Source organism: Rhinolophus hipposideros (assembly GCF_964194185.1).
Source record: "Rhinolophus hipposideros genome assembly, chromosome: 4".
Taxonomy (NCBI): domain Eukaryota; kingdom Metazoa; phylum Chordata; class Mammalia; order Chiroptera; family Rhinolophidae; genus Rhinolophus; species Rhinolophus hipposideros.
In genome coordinates this window covers 17,989,375-18,007,765 of record NC_138050.1, presented here as the reverse complement: position 1 = coordinate 18,007,765, position 18,391 = coordinate 17,989,375, and the positions used below count along the sequence as shown (strand labels likewise).

The window sequence follows — 18,391 nt, the reverse complement described above, 5'->3', positions numbered from 1 at the left end:
TTCTTGATAATAAAGCTGAAGAACAGTATTAGCCTGACAAAACAAAGATTTGATAATATGCTCATGGAACTAGTAAATATATAGATTTTATTGTCCCCAAATTCCTTGATAAGTGGCCATCAATCTTTATGCATTTGATTAACCAGAACACCTAAGTATGCTGATAAGTGGAGTGTTAAGATGTTCTCTTAATGCTTGGTCAAGAGTTATCAGGATTTTTGTAATGTGACATTTTTGCTAAAGAAGAACCCCAATCCGGAAGTGATTTCATTAAGATCAGCAAAGAGCCATCATTAGTAGCATAATATGGATTAATTATCATCATTAAAAAATTACCTTGGTATACATTTTTATGTGGCAGTGTGGGACTGTGTAAATTACATAGACATGGCTGCAGGTTTTAGTACACAGATACTCAACTATAAGAACACCAAATAAACAAAGGATGGTACAGGAGCACGCAAGGGTATTTATATCATTTGCAAATTATTTTCTACTTTACCTTTTCCCGTAGTTTGAAATTTTTTCCATGAATATGCATTACTTGTATAATTAAACACACCATCCAAATGTTTTCTAAGGGGTTAATATATCCCCTCTCCTTGTTTGTTTTTCTTGCCCATTAAGTACAACAAAGGGCTGACATTTCTGAGATGAGACTACATTAACTCTACTCACTAATCTGCCCCCCACTTTATACAAATAAAGTCAGTTTCAAATAGCCCATGATAAGATATAATAAGTCAACTGAAGCGCTTCAAAGCCAGAGAGCAGTTGTGGTTGCATGTGGAAGATAATGTAATGATTTGTAGTTGCACAGAACCTTTCATCTGAGAATTTAAAAGAGCTTCTCACTCATCATTTTCCTGATCCACAGCACCATTCTGAAACAGACACAGAGACCTGCCCAAGATAATATAAAAAAGCCACAGGCAAAATTACGGATGGACTTCTAAAGACTTAATTTACAGTCATCAACATTTAATCAACCATCTATGTTTTTATAATAGAGCAAGATGAACAGGTTCACAGAAAGACTTTACAGGACATTCAATAAACTACAGAATAAAAATTCTTAACCAAAAGTAACCTATTTTGTTTAGCAGATGGACTAACAAAAAAATGAAAGTGATTTGAAACCTATTACCAAACTGGTGTTTAGAGTGTTTACAAAAGAATAGACTACATCAGCCAGATAAATTAATGACTGAATTTGCAAACCCATCTAAGTAAGTATCTTTCTTCCCCCCTAGTTCTTATCATGTCACTTAATATAAATACACAAATTATGGACTCAAGAATAGCTTAGTTTAGATGAAGAGTGTTATATTTTTATGCCTGAATCAAAGTAATCCCCTCTTATACTTTACCACTTCCCTAACAAGGACACACAAACCTTGATCTTGGAGTCATTTTTGTTGGCGTTGGCAGACCTTCTGAAATTTTATATGGATTCTTCAGGGGTGATATATAGATGTTCCCCCCAGGAATCCGTAAAGGTGAACTAGAAAACTTGTAAGGGCTTTGAGGAATGTGAGGTATTGGTGACAAGGTAGGGGGCTAGAGCAAAAAGCAAAAAGGCATATTATTTATTTAATGTCTTAGTGAGATCCATTGCTTTATAATTAGATTTTCCCAAAGAATAATTTTAACATACCCTGGTGGAAGCATATTGCAAAATATTTGTTTTCAGTCTCTGCATGAAGACCGAGTTATAGAATACTATAATAGAATCATACTCCTCTTCTCTGATCAAAACCCGTTTGAATGTCTGAGGAAGAAGAATAAAAACACTTGTTAAATAAATTTGGGAATTTATCTTTAGATTTTAGTTTTTAATAGTTCGTAATACCTTTTAACAGTAAAAAGCACATATTATACAGGAAAAAAAGTCTGAAAAAGCCTTCTTAGGTTTGGATTATAGCTGTTCTAGCAGAAGTGAAATGTCACAGATATGTACATACACGTTTTACACATACACACGTAAAAGTTTATTACAAATATCCTGATTATAGCAGGGTTATAGTATTTCTTATTAACTTTATAATATAAATGTGGATATTCAAAAACCTTAATTTTCCAATTCCACATTAGTTATTAACCAATAATATAAAATATATAATTAACCAATAATATAAAAGTAAAAAGTTGATATGTGAATTTATGTAATAAGGTCAGAATATATAACCTAATAATGATGTTATCCATATTATAGATATAGAATTATCCCCCAAAAATCTTACCATGGAAGATTACCTACCTCCTGAACAGCATGAGGAAGATCTTTGTAAGCTGTTACAATGATTTTGAATTTAAGGTCTATATTCTTCACTTTACATATGCCATACATGGAACACATCATAATCTAATAAATAAATGTGATGTAAAAATAGTCAGAATCTTGTAACATGGTTGTATTCTAAAAAGCACTTCATTATCTTTCTTTTTAACCTAAAAAAGTGGAAATTTAATTTCCTACAAGATTATCTTTTCCTATCCAGAACTGGTGGAAAGTATGTGAAGTATTTAACCCAAATTGTATTTAAAACACAGAGTGCAAATAGACAACTCTCAAGTATTCAGGCAGATCATGTGGTTTGTAAATAACTCTAACATTTGCTCCTGTTCCTTAGATATTTCCCAGTAGATAAAAGCTGAAACTGGAATCAGTTAACTGTGTTAAAGTAACTAGCACTTTAAGAAAAGGCCAGGTGAGGAAAAGGTTCAAACTATCAGATAAAATAATATTGAATACACTAAGTGATGGTGGTAAGGGGGATATAGTAACTAGTAGGGGTCAGCAGAGAGTCTTCTGTGTTATTGATAATGTTCTATTTCTTGATTTGGATACTGGTTATACAGGTGTGTTCAACTGATGACTTTACATTAAAAGTATCCTTTATGTTATATGGATTTTTCTATATGCATATTACATTTCAAATAAGATATTTTAAACACAAAAATAAGATTTGAAATGATTTCCTGTGACTTTAAAACATCAAACTTTCTTATTTATGAATTGTATTGCCTAAGTTAAGTACTCATATCTTCTGCACCCTTCTTGCTCACATCTACTGTTATCTACTATTCATCATTCCCTGCTGAGCATCCCACCAGCTCAGCAATCCTACTATTCTCCCCGTTTAGAAAGCCATCCAGTATCCTCTTTGCTAATTCATATTTTTCCCCTACTCCAATACTTTACCTAAGGCACCTCTCACAAAAATTTTATTGATTCCAGATACCTAACCTCTTTAGGAATCCTTAGCAATACCGTCTATGTCTTTCTATATTGTAGAAAAGCAGCAGAACCATAAGGCAGTAAAGTGCATACTTTAAAAAATCCAACATACTAGAATGTATATGTCCCAATAGAATCTCATAAAATATACATATTTGTAGGTTATACCTTTATATATAATTCATCTTTTGCTCAAAACATCACTTTTCTTGGGAACATTACTACCAATCTTACAGAAATAAAAGGATTATAAAGAAACATTATGAATAATTGTATACCAAAAATATAGGTAGCTAAGATGAAATATAAATATGTATAGAAGGACACAAATAACCAAAAAGGACTCAATGAGAAATAGAAAATCTGAGCTTGAATTAGTAATCAAAACACAAACAAAAGCCCAGGCCCAGATTGCTTCACTGGTGGATTCTACCAAACATTTAAAGAAGAATCAATATCAGTTCTTTACAAACTCTTCCAAAATTAGAAAAAGAGGGAACAATACCCAACTAAATCTATGAGGTCAATATTTCTGATACCGAAACCAGACATCACAAGAAATTGATTAATATCTTGTATGATTATAGATGTGAAAATCTTTAACACAAACAAGGGGAATCCAGCAGTACTGTGGATACACTGTGACAAACTGGGATTTATTCTAGAAATGCAAGGTAGGTGTAACATCTGAAAATCAATTAATGTACTATACTATATATCAATACAAAAGAAAAAAAAGATCATCTCAATAGCTACAAAAAAAGCACCTGATAAAATTTAACATCCTTTCATGATAAAAGCACTCAATAAACTAGGAATAGAAGGGAACTTCCTCAACCTGATAAAGGGCATATACAAACAAAACAAAACAAAACCAAAAAAAAAAAAAATCACAGCTAACGACCTTTCCCTTAAGATCAGGAACAAAACAAGGATGTTGCCTCTCACCACTTCCATTCACCATTGTAATGGATGATTCTGGCCAGGGAAATGTGGCACATAAATAAAATAAAAGTCATCTACATTGAAAAGAAAGAAGTAAAATTATATCTATTCTCAGAAGACATAATCTTTTATATAGAAAATCTTAACGAACCCACTAAAAACTATCAGAACTGATAAACGACTTCAGCAAGGTTGCAGGATACAAGATCAATATACAAAAATCAATTGTATTTCAATACACTTGTAATAAAAATCTGAAAAAGAAACTGAGGAAACAATTCAATTTACAACAGTGTTAAAAAGAATAAAATCTTTAGGTATAAATTGAACAAAACAACTGTAAGACTTCTCTAAAAACTAAAAAAAATTGTTCAAAGAAATTAAAGGAGACTAATAAAGTGAAAGACATCATATGTTCATGGATTGGAAGACTTAGTGTTGTTCTGACAATACTCCTCAAACTGATCTATGATTCAGTATAATCCCCATCAAAATTGCAGATGGTTTCTTTGTAGAAATTAACAAGCCAATCCTAAAATTCATATGGAGACGCGCATTTCAGAATAGTCAAACCAATCGTGAAAAAGAGCATAACTGGAGTACTCACACTTCCCTATTTCAAAACTTACTACAAAGCTACAGTAACCAAGATTGAATGTGGTACTGGCATAAGAAGAGACATATGGATCAATAAAATAGAAGAGACCAGAAATAAACATTTACATATTTACAGTTAATTGCTTTTGACAATTGTCAATAGGGAAAGAAAGACTTTTCAAGGAATGACATTGGAACAACTAGTATCCACATACAAATGAATGAAATTGGACTCCTATCTCATGCCATATACAAAAATTGACTAAAAATGGATCAGAATCTAAATGTAAGAGTAACAAGTGTAAGACTCTTAAAGGAAAACATGGATAAATCTTCCAAACCTCTGGTTTGGCAATGGTTTCTTAGATACGGCACCAAAAGCACCAGTAACAAAAGAAAAATAGATAAATTGAACAGCAACAAAACTAAAAACTTTTGGGCTTCATAGGACACCTTCAAGAAAGTGAAAAGACAACTCAGAGACTGGGAGATATATGATTTACAAATCACATATCTAATAAGGGACTGTACACATATATAGACTACATAAAGAACCCTCACAACTCAATAATAAAAATACAACTCAATTTAAAAATAGGCAAACGATATTTTCTCGCTGAAGATATATACAAATGACCAATAAGTACATGAAAAGATTCTCAATCAATATCATTAGACATAAGGGAAATGCACATCAAAGAGATACCACTTCATACCCACTAGGATGCCTATATCCATAAAAGGCAAATAACAAGTTAGTGAGGATGTGGAGAAACTGGAACCTCATATATTGCTGCTAGGAACTGATGTAACTATATTGGAAAAAAACCTAGCCATTCCTCAAAAGGTTAAACATAGTTACCATATGACCCAGAAATGCCACTCCCAGGTAAATACCTAAGGAAAATGAAAACATATGTCCACACAAAAACTTGTGCATGAATTTTCATAGTAACTACTCATAATAGCCAAGAAGTGGAAACCAAATGTACATCAATAGATGAAAAGATAAATATGAGGTAGTATAGCCACACAATGAAATATTATTTAGCAAAAAAGAGGAATGAAGTACTGAAGGAAGCTATAACACACATGAACAATGAAATCATTATACTAAGTGAAAGAAGCCAGACACAAAAGATAACATATTATGATTCCATTTATATGAAATACCTAGATTAGGTAAATCTGTAGAAACAGGAAGGAGATTAGTGTTGCCTGGGGCTGGAGACAATGAGGAATTGAGGTAGAGTGCTAAAGGGTATGGTGTTTCTTTTTTGGCATGACAAAATAGTTTTAAAATGGACTCTGGTGATGGTTGCACAACTCCGAATATAATAAAAACCACTGGATTGTATGCTTAAAATTGCTAATTTGTATGGCATGTGAATTATATCTCAATAAAGCTGTTACCAAAAAAATTCTTAGTATTCTGTTTACAGAGAAGAAAAAGGAAGGTATGAGATTGTTCGCTGTAAATTAACTCGTTCTTCGATTGTTCATTCATTCATTCATTCATTCATTCACTCACTCATTCATTCACTCACTCATTCAATGGGCACTGTTTAAGTTCAATTGGTTCTTAAGTCTCCTGCTTTTCTCCACACTAAAATGAAATCTAGGTTACCACAACATAGAAAAACCTATGATAAACAATTTCTTCACTGATTTTTACAAATAAGATCTTTCACGTCATTAAGCAAGTAAAGTTACTGAAATACTCTAAAGCTCTAAATTATATGAATTACAGCAAAAATATGAAAGATAGCCAACAAATAAACATATTAAGTCTACTAAACTGATCTAGCTTCTCATTTGAATCTAACCTTTTCTGAAAAAATCAGGACATGTTAACAAACAAGTAGGAGAAGAGAAGGTGAAGTACCTTCTTGTCTTACCTGGTCCAAATGTCTGTCTCTCATAAGTTCATACTCATTTTGCAGTGTGTGCTGAAAAAGGGTCCAGATGATGTGTTCTAGTTCTGGGTGGTCAGACAGAAGGCGCTCACACAGGGTATTTAGTCGAAGATATGCTAGTCGGTATACTAGAGAGACAAGGGGAATTAGTCATGTGCTAGGTGCTGTTGTAAGCATTTTATGTATTAATCCATTTAATTATTTCAAAAACCCTGTAAGGTCGTTTATTATAAGGTAGATTATTATTATCATTTCTATTTTAGAGATGAGGAAACTGAGGCAGAGAGATATAAAGTGGACTCGCCCAAGGTCATACCTAGTAAGCAGAAGAACCATGATTTGAACCCAGTCAGCCTGGTTTCAGAGTCCATGCTCTTGAAAGTAATCATCTACTAACCTTTTTTGTAAAACAGTGAAAGGGAGGTAGATTTCAATGGCTTCTGAGTCTGGAAGGCTGAGGTTGCTTGTGCCTCCGCATTTGCAGTGGAATTTACACGTGGAGTTGACCCTTTTTTCTTTGGGGATTTTACAGGAGAAAGGTACCTAGATATAGTCAAAAGAAAAGGTTTTATATGAAGTTTGCTAAAAATATCTCTCTCTGTCTCTGTCTCTCTCTCTCTCATACACACACACACACACACACACACACACACACACACGGCTATACACATACATCCAAACACATCTTATCTATTTAATCTGTTATTCTATACTAAATTGCTTGAGCAGGCTATTTAAATAAAAGCTAGAAAAGGTAGCTTAATAGAAAAACTAAGCTCTCATTATCATTTCTAACTTTAGAAAGTTAATAAATGGCTTTTCCTGGGAATTACTGCCTTACTGAAAACTATACGGTATATATATTCAATTTCAACAATAGTAGTGGGATTGAGATCATAAAATGACTCCAGCTTAAAAGAACAAGTTATTGATACCAAAATAGTATTGTCATATTTCTTTCTCCTCTTAAAAATGTTACATTGATAACTATGGTTCATATATATGACTTAAGTTATACACACATACATACACCTCTTTAAACTATTTAGTACAGAATCCTATGAATACTGTAGATAACATTATCAAGGCAGATTTACAGCTGTACATTAAATATGTCAGACAGAAATTTAGGCAGAGACATTAGTAAATATTATCTCTCAATTTTTGACATTCTATTGCTGTGTTGCCCTTTATTTTACAAGATAATCCAGGCCCATTTTCTAATTTTGTTTTACTATCTGACAAATAATTCTGAGCAGGAAGCAGGATTTGTACCTTACTATAGATGTTTCTACTGCACGTAGTATATTATAACTAGTATACTAGGAAAACGGAATTACCATCATAAAGATTTCATAAGTCCCAGGGTCTAGTCTACTGTCAACCTTGGATTTCCCTTCAATTCATTAAGCAAAAGTATTGCAGACTGACTTAACTTGGGTAGAAGTTAATTTTATTTGAGTTGTAGATGCAAATATCCAATTACCTACTGGATTTCACTACTTGAATCTCACTTGATTCACTTCACTACTTGAAGCTCTTGACTTCTTCCCCCTATTTTTCCCATCTCAATAAACGGTTCTATATTACATCTAGTTTCTTAAGTCAAAACCTAGGAGTTATTTGTAATTTCTCTCTTTTCCTAGTTCTTCTAACACAAAGAAAAACTAAGTCCTGGTAAATCTTCTAAAATACTTCCAAGAACTTTCTATTTCTTTCTATCTCTACTTACCTATCTTAGACCAAGTGGCCTGTATCTCTCACTTGGACTACTGAAATCATCTTCTAACTGCTTTTCACACTCTCTTCCTCACCCTGTTCTTTTCCCTTCCCCTACTCCACCTCTACTTTAAATAGCAGCCAGAATGTGGCCCTTTCAATGACAAATTATAGCAAGCTGCACCCCGGCTTAAAAATGCTTTCCCACTGCCCTTCTAAAGTACAAACTCCTTCCTATGGTCTATGGGAACTTACAGGTCTAGCCCCAGTTTGCCTCTGCAACCTCATCTTGCACAGCTCTCCTCGTGTGCACTTGACCCCAGACACACTGGGATTTCTTTCTGTTGCTCAGACCCGCTGAGTTCGGTCTGCTCCAGGCCACTGCACTTGCTCCTGGCTCTGCCTGGAGTGCACACCATGACGGTCTACCGTGCGTGCAGGTTTGTGCCTGGCCAGCACCTTCTTGGTTTTCAGGCCTCAGGTCAAAGGTCACTTCATGAACAAAAGCTCCCCAAAACATTCTATCACTCTCTCAGTTTCTCTTTCACATCACTCTGATTATTATAGAACTTACTATACTCTAAAATCACCTTACATATTAGTTTCCTTGTTCACCATCTATGTCCTTCCTCCAGAAGCTCTGTGAGGGCAAGGACATAATCCATCTTACTCGCCTTTGTATTCCTGCTGCCTAGAAGACTTCCTGGCACTTAGCAGACAACTGCTTATTGAATTAAAGAAAAAAGATAACGCTTGACTTAGTTTAAGATATTACCTAGCAAACAAACTTATATATGAATGCAGAGGCTCCACATACTAGAAATACTTCAGGTACAAGTTAGCATGGAAACGATCTCTGAAAAATAGTCCCTGCACGAATCACAGAACACTGTAATGTCAACTCCTAAACAGAACTAAACAGAAACATCACATTAGGCACATTTCAATGGAAGGCAGTGTAGCTGGAATCTTTAAGAGCTTGAGTGTTGGCGTCAGATTGCTTCAGTATGATTTCTGTTTACTTCTGGCAAGTTACCTTATTTCTCTATTTCCTATTTTATAGATAACTTAGGCTGATAGCAGTATCTATTACCTTATAGGGCTGTTACAGAAAAGTAAATGAAAAATAGAATCTGAAGTACTCAGGCAACTAACTGTTCATTCAGCACACAGCGAAGCCTCGTTAAATGCCAGCTACTGCTTTCTTCTTCCGTCATCATTATCATACAGTGATCGACTGTTTTAGTCTCATATCCCACACTACTCACTCGCTAAGCCGATTCTACTCTTCACTCCAAATGCACTGATGTAAATTCCCCCCAAAATGTTTCCTCCTTTCCTGGCTGCTATGCTTTGGGATTCATGCCATTTCTGACTCTTGAAACAGTTTTCTATCTCCTCACTCCTCTTCAGGTTCCATGTTGAAATTCTATTCCACCTTTTAGGCCTATCTAAATTGCCATTTCTGCCATGAAAACTGCCCTCATTAAACCACACCTAAGTGTTTTCAGTAGCACTCTGTACCACTTTAATGACCTTTACTTGGGTCACGTATCTTATATTCCTGCTTCTTGAAAGCAGGAACAATGTCTTATTCTAAATTCTATTCTCTACAGCTTCTGTATAGTGTACCTCGCATTATACTATGCTCAAAATCAATTTGCAGGTGCAATGGATAACATAACATATATTCTCCTCACATGTCTGCTGCAGTGTGATTATTCTGGAGGGGAAGGTTGAGAGTACAAGCAGGTTCAAGATGATCAGCTGGTCCTTCTCGGTCCTTTGCTTGTTTAATAAGATCAAATAAAGGTGAATCCTATGTGAAACAAGATGACATTAAAACAACATTGGTAAGTATGATTTTCCTACGTACATAATAAAATCATATTGACATGGTGAGTGCTATAAATTTAGTCACAACTGACAGTAGCAATTTAGAAATTAAAATTAGATCTTTTTTTCCACTTTGAAAATTCCAATTGCCAATTTTTGTACTATACACAAATAAAGGATTAGGAAACCATATATGTAAATGCTTATACTGTGTTTCCCCGAAAATAAGACCTAGCCAATCAGTTTTAATGTGTCTTAATATAAGATTAGAAAGATAATAGGGAACTATTATAAATAATTTTATGTCAATAAATTGGAAATTTTACATCAAGTGGAAAATTCCTCAAAAATATAAATTAACAAAACAATAAAAAAGAACTAAAATAACCTCAATAGTCCTATACACTATTAAATCATTCGAATCAGTAATTAAAATCTTCCCACAAAGAAAACATCAAGCACCTTTGATTTTACTAGTGATTTCTACCAAACATTCAAGGAACAGATTAATTCCACTTTTACTCAAACTCTTCCGAGAATGAAAAAAGTAGAAACATTCTCCATCTCATTTCATGAAGTTCGCATATTGATACTAAAACATGTCAAGGACATTACAGAAACGTATATTATAGCCCATTCTCACTCATAAACAGAGATAATAAAAATCCTAAAAAAGAAACATTAGCAACCCAAATCAGCAGTGTTAAAAAGAGAATATATCATTACCAACTTGAGTTTACCCAGGTCGCCAAATTGATTCAACATTAGAAAATCTATAATGTACTTCACCTCACTAAGGTGAAAAGTCTTATCAAAATCAATGCAGAAAAAGTTTTCATCTTAAAACCCGTATGTGCATCTACAAACAAAACACCAACAGCAAACATTATACGTAACAGTGAAATATTAAAAGCTTTCCCTTTAAAATTTCAGAGACAAGAGAAGGATGCTCATTATCACGCTTTCTATTTAGCATTGTGGTTGAGGTTCCAGAAAGCCCAATAATACATGGGAAAGACAGGAAAGATCAAAGGATTGGAAAGAAAAAAGCAACAAAAATACCATTATTTACAGATGATTTGATTGTCAATAAAGAAAACTCAAAAGGATCTACAGAGAAATTATTAGAATAACAGAGGTTAGCAAAGTTACTGCTATGAATCAGTATGAAATATTGTATTTTTCTACATACCAAGCAAAAAGCTTAAAAGTATAATTTTAAAAATACCATTTACAAAAAAGACCAGCAATAAGAACATTGATTCAAATCTTGTAATTTTCTGGAGTTGACTATTTGCAAGTCCATAAAAAGGAAGAGGAGCATACATAGTCTACTCTTTTAATGCTTGAACAAAGAAGGACAAGAAAACAGGTTGCCAAGATGCTGGGTTTATAGCAAAAGCTGAGAAGTGGTGCAACAGAAGTAAAAATATAAAATATTGCAAACATAAATAGATTTTGTAAAAATAAAAAGTACTGGAAAAGTTAGCTAGAAATTTGAAAAACATATTATTATACTTTCACACTATACAGAAAACCAATTACTTGTATTAAAAACAAAATTGAAAGTAAATACAAGATATATCTTTATAATTTTTTGATAAGGAAGGACATCGGAGGTTTGACCCAAACCCGGAAGTCATAAAGAAAAAGGTGAACCACTGTGATTACTTAGAAATTGAAAACTTCTATATGACTAAAACCACAATAAACTAAGTTAAAGTAAATCTGTTTTAAAAAAAATAAACAACACTGGTTTATTCTGCAATCTCCATAATGTAATTTCTACTGTCAAGTCATTCTTTCCTACATTCAGTAGGGGCACTCTGAAGAGCAATCTAAGTAATGGCTTTCATTTGAATAAAATAATGCTAACAACAATTAATACCAGCTAAGGCATGTATGTCTACTCAATGTTTTGTTTTCTAGCCATTGATGAATTGAATACCTTTATTTAACTGAAATGTAGGTATAAATCCACATATATTAAGAAGGAATAGGCTAATCCCATTTTTCTCTCAAACAAAGACATTTTAGAAGAACCTGTGACAAAGATATGCAAATAAACCTGAGTCTTTAATAGGATTTATGTATGCTACTAATCGGGCATTTTATTTTTTAGATATGGCTTAACCCATATGTGGATTAGCTGCTTGTGTTTCAGATTAATAAAATGGACGCATGACCCTGGACAAGTTGCCTAACCTTGTTATGTGCAGATACTTATGACAATAACTTAAATCCTAGCATTTTGAGAATTAAGTGAGTTAATACATGTTAAGTATTTAGAATGGCGCCTGGCACAGAGTAAGTGCTATATATTTGATATTATTATGGTTTTTATTCTTATTTATACATATAAATGCCTTTATACAAGGAACAATGTATTTGTTCAAACATATAAATGTATGCATAGTTATCCAGCCACCCAGCCACCCACCCATCCACCCACCAATATTTGTTGTATGTCTATTCTCTAACAGGTCCTATGTTGAGAAGTAGAGACATAAAGGTAAACAATCCTCCAATTGTCAGATACTGACAGATTTGAAAGGTCACTTCTGAAGTATCTGTCCTCTTCCACTGTACTCAATATGTTCACTTGATGTCTGTATGTGAAAAAACCTTTAATCATCCTCTACCACCCAAAATCTCCTGCTCCCCTCCGGTTTTCCCATATCATTATCACTCCTTATATCCAGTTGCCCAAAGCATAAAAGGAGTCATCTTTAATTATTCTTTCCCTAACACTCCACTACCTAATCCACGAAAGTCATGTTGGTTCTAACTTCAAAATATATCCAAGTCTACCTTTTTCTCATCACCTCTAAGATGACTAGAGTCTAAGCCATTATTATCTCGTCTGTACTACCACAAAAGCAGCCTACCAATTGGTTTCCATACTTCTACTCTTGCTGCCTCCCATCTCTCCTCAACAGAGCTAATAAGCTGCTCCGCATATGCTCCTCCTACTCAAAACTCTCCGATATCTTCCAATCACACTGGAAGGTGAGGAGGAGGCTGTGCTTTGAGAGGAGCAGGGGTCAGAGATGTCCCGAAAGATGCAAGTGTGCGCTACGAAACTGCTCTTTTAGGAGAAAGAAACTTCTGGTACTAAAGTGGTGCAGTAGAGAAAGGTAGAGAGATGACTGATTATGCAGAATCTGCAAGTCCATGGTAAAAAATTTGAGTATGCTAACAGAAATGGGACAGTGATTATAATACAAATTATATTTTAGAATAGACGTTTTCTTGTCACAAATCGCTAATATAGAGATAGCTAGTTCAACTGAACCTCATTCCCTATTACACTCCTCACACAGATTTGGGGTTCCAAAGACATTTGCTGAATAAGTAAATGATTTGCTGTACTGCTTTCAGGAATGTTTTCCAGGTGATAGAGCTCACCATTTCCATATTGCCTTAGCTCTGTTACAAGTAACACAATTTTCTATCAATTTCCAACTTTCTGGCTTCAACATGTGTGAAGCATATGCCAGACAGGTGTGGTAGCAGGTCCAGTAACAGCAAACAACTTTGGAGATGTAGCATATAACTCAGGAATTAACTATTAATATGTGAAATTAATAAAACTCGTGCTATATACTTGTCTTTAACTTCATAGTAAGCAGAACTGAAAAGATGAAATTACAAATATACTCTGGGTTATTTTTATTTTAGCAGTAGTATGTCATCAACAAAAATGTCTTTGAGCCTATATTCTATCAAGACAAAAATGTCTACAAACAGGATAAAACAGGGCCAATCTAAGGTAAAGCAAGAGAGATGCCAGGATTCAAAATTTAAGGAGGCATTCACTCGTATTTGCATGACCTTGATATGAAATTTACTCTTTGGGCACTGAACATTAAATTGACAATGAAAGTTAGTTAATTTAAGATATGCTTGGCAAAACAGAATGATGCATCTATTTCATGGTTTGCTTAGATAAGAATTAAAGCACTTTCAGTTTACAAAGGTTTTTTCCAAAGGTATTATCTCATTTTGTCCTCAAAATAAATCAGTGACTTAATGTTATCATTATTCATTTTCTGGATCAGAAGATTTAGCTATTTTAGTAAATTATGTTTGAATACTGTATTATATACTAAAAATACTTTCTGAGTGTGGGATAATAAGATTCGAGATTTATAAATGTAAAAACCAAAACTCTTTTAAGCTTTTTTTTTTAAATTGGGGAATACTGGGGACCAGTGTGTTTTTCCAGAACCCATCAGCTTGAAGCCACGCCATTGTTTTCACTCTAGTTGTGGAGGGCGCAGCTCACTGGCCCATGTGGGAATCGAACCAACAACCTTGGTGTTATGAGCACTGTATTCTAACCAACTGAGCCACCCAGCTGCCCCTTAAGCTGTTTTTTTTAAATGTAAAATAAACAGAGTAGCTTCCTAGAACTAGTTAAGTATTGGAATATTTATGACATTTTTATTACAAACATTTTATTAATTTATTTTCATCTTTATCCAAAGGATTTACTGAAAAAAATCTATATTAACATCTGTTATTAATAAAAATACCTGCTATGTAGTAGATAGTTATTATGTGTGTGCATTTAATTTTCACAAACAACCTATGATGTAGCATACTGTCTCCCCTTAACAAATGGGGAAAATGAGGCTTATAGGTGGCAAAACAGGGATTTGAACCTAGGCAGTGAGGACCCATAGTCTGTGCTCTGACCTACTATACCTATAATTTTCATTAATTCTTTAGCAGCAGCAATTAAACAAGTAAATTAATTTTATCAAGGCTAATCATGGTATTACATACTATTTAAGAGAACCAAACGTTCTTGACAATAATTCTTCTAGAAGAAAACAACACAAAGCCATACTTAATCAGAGATGACTATCTCCAACTTCTATAATATTTAACATAATTACATTAATTTACCAAATAATGAGAGCTAATATAAAAATATTTCCAATTCCAGGGTAATCATCTGGTATAATAAATACATAATATGTTACATATTTAATATGTGATTTATATTAATAAATTATTAATTATAAATTATTAATATAATTTACAAGTTATAATTACGTTTACTTATAAATAAGTTAGATTATAATTAATTACTGATTATAGTAATAATTATTGATATGTATTTAAATAAATATAAAAATATAATGATGAACTATGAGTCTTCTGACTGCGCTAGACAATTTATATAACCAGACCGAACAATGTTTGCAAAACAAACCAGTTAAACTTTAGAAATTAAGCAAAACAGACACTATATTCGAAGTAGATTTCCATTAAAAGTGACCATTTTAAAGCAATTTTTTAAAAGTCTCTCAAAACAGTGATCTCTTTGCTAAATTACAAACTAAAAGCAGACATTTTAAAGAACTCAAAAACTTTATGTGATATTGGGTCTTTTTAAAAGTGTTTTTTAAAACTGTAATTCATACAATATGTTTTGTATATTGTTTAATTTTAAAATATTATCTAAAGGAAGGAACTCCTAACTCAAAATTAGCCAAGATTTCTAAAACTGGGTCAGGGTTTACTTAAGGATGTTTGACATACTTGCTCTGGGTAGGTGGCACCAGGGGAGATAACAAAATTCATGCAAGATAGCTGCTTTTGTGAATGAAGGATTACAAGAGTCAGAACTCCACTTGTACCAGTACTATCTTCAACGGCCACAGCAAGTATTTCCAAGGAGGGCTTGTGCTTTTCTAACAGTCATGACAAAACCTTGTTGAAGAGTCATTATATGTGAAATTTACCACAAGTTCTGTGGGAAAGTTACTCTTCCTAATCCAAAGAAAAGACCTTACTCTAATCAAATGGATGAAATAAGAATATCTACAATGAATATTTGCAAAATGAGTAAAAATTCATATAATAGGAGGAAGTAATACTACAAAGGGAACTAATATAGTATGAGAAACAGACATTAAAAGAGGAATAGGGTATGAAAGTTCATGAAAGGAAGCTGCCATATCTGAATATGATGAAAGTTCAAGGATGTTTTGCCAAATTTGGAAGGAAGAGAGGGTTATGACTAAATAGAAAAGCACAAGAAGGGTAGATTGGAATTGAAAGGTGAGAATAAACATGCTTGTCCTGTTTCTGTGAGGAATCACCAAATTATCTATTAATAACGCTGATGACTAGGATTTGTAAAGTAAAACGAAAACAAACACAAAAACATATCCTATGTTTAAATGATCACAAAGTCATTTTCCTGCCTCTTAATGAGGGCCTCTATACCAGAAAATCAAAATCACCAGATTTTTGCCTATGGGAATCTAACTAGTACCCTCTCTTTACGAATGATATATTATTCCATGACAGTGAATATTATGACAGGTTTAACCTATCACAGTGCCAAAGTTCTATGACAACAATTGTTTAATGATTAAACATCGTATAGTTTTTAAAAAACAAACTTATAAATGGAAGCCAACACTACTGAAGAATTTCACTAGTCTTGGGCTTTATTGCTTCTACTTCTAGGTGGACCTATTCAGAGTTTCCAGCATTTCCTAATCCTTAAATTCTGAAACTGAAAGAGATCTGAGTAGCTTATTAGCTGGGCCAAGGATCCCAGCTACCAGTTTTTGTTGATATTTACATTACTATTTCTATACCTGCTGTAGCTCTGGAAAGCCCTTGACCATTCTTGCCCTGGAGTCTCAAAATCAACGTTGGCCAGATATGGGTGCAATAGTGAGTTGACATGTAAAAGTAACAGAAGGTTCTTCTGGCACCTTAGCTTCACCGCATCATATAGCCACGGCAAGTTGATTTTTGTACTTAATTTCAATGAAAAAAATCTACAAACTATAAAATAATAAAATTGACTGTTAAACTATTATACTAAAATCTGTGCAAACAAGCATTGTTAAACTGTGTGGTATGTCTTTAAGTGTTGTAGGAGTTCAGAAATTAATGATTAATTTCAAGCCTGGACTATCAATGGCACACAGGTCATGCTTAGGATGCCTACAGGATTCTTTTTTTCATCTCCACTTTTTAATAAGCAAACTGTGAGTATTACAATATGGGACATAATTTTCTTGCAAATAAAGAGAGTTTAAAATAAGTTTGCTTTCTCTGATAATTATCTGTTGAACTTTCTTTTTAAGCTCCTTTAATTTTTTAAATGACATTAAAATTTTTAAAAAATGAAGTTAAGCAAGTCTGAAAATTTTTTTTCCCCTTATAAAGAAATCTATACCTATGAGTGCAATTACATTTTAAAATGATGGTTGTTAGCTAAACCAAATCAGAATTAATATTGAGTCTTGTCTTTGATCATGAATTCTTTGATGCAGTGGAAGAAAGGAAAATAGGATGCCTGAGCTCAGTCTTTATATATAAAGCCAAAATACTAAATTTTAACCAAAAAACTAAACTTTAGGTCATGTTCCCATCAGTGCATACATATGAATAACAAATATTTCAAGAGATAAAAAGAAATATGCATTAGCTACTGGTCCATAAGAAAATGAAAATCAACAGGGCCCCAACCTAGGCAAAATTGTACATAGAAGATGTCTTCCTCATCTCTTGCTTTCCCTCCTCTTTGCCAAACAGAATATAGTTCAAGTTGTCTCCCAAATTCTAACAACTTCTGTTCCAGGACTCAAAAAAAAACACCAGTTAATATTTTCTAGAACATGTGACTTTACTTTTCAATTACATTTTATAAGGTGAACTCCTACCTTCTAACATAACTTGTAATTTAGATAGAGGGCTTTATTAAACACACATGCCAGGTTTCTCCTCAACCCCCAAGATTCTGCTATGCCCAGGAAAGGAGAATAACTTGTTTCCCCGACAGTAAGACCTAACCAGAAAATAAGCCCCGGCATGATTTTTCAGGATGATATCCCCTGAACATAAGCCCTAATGCATCTTTTGAAGATAAATTTCCAAATCTTAGTATAAGATCCAGTCTTATTTTCAGGGAAACACGGTACCTACATTTTAGAAAAGCTTCTCAGCAGATTCTAATGCAATTCTACCATTCTCTAGCTTCTACCCACCCTATCCGTGCCACTTCTCCCACATATACATACATACGTGTGTGTGTGTGTGTGTGTGTGTGTGTGTGTGTGTGTGTGTGTGTACTGGGGGTGCCATAAAAATGTATACAAGT

General features: G+C 33.6%; 1 protein-coding gene across 3 annotated transcripts in view; it reads right to left on the bottom strand.

The window, feature by feature from the left end:
* RB1 (RB transcriptional corepressor 1) overlaps positions 1-18,391 on the bottom strand; it is a 160,362-nt gene that overhangs the window by 6,627 nt on the left and 135,344 nt on the right. For all 3 annotated transcript variants that reach the window (XM_081046855.1, XM_081046857.1, XM_081046856.1), the window contains 6 exons: positions 10,119-10,237; positions 7,097-7,242; positions 6,682-6,827; positions 2,261-2,365; positions 1,658-1,771; positions 1,397-1,560 (listed from right to left, as the gene is read on the bottom strand). In XM_081046855.1, the coding sequence (XP_080902981.1) occupies positions 1,397-1,560; positions 1,658-1,771; positions 2,261-2,365; positions 6,682-6,827; positions 7,097-7,242; positions 10,119-10,237 (794 nt within the window). The remainder of the gene's footprint in view (positions 1-1,396; positions 1,561-1,657; positions 1,772-2,260; positions 2,366-6,681; positions 6,828-7,096; positions 7,243-10,118; positions 10,238-18,391) is intronic.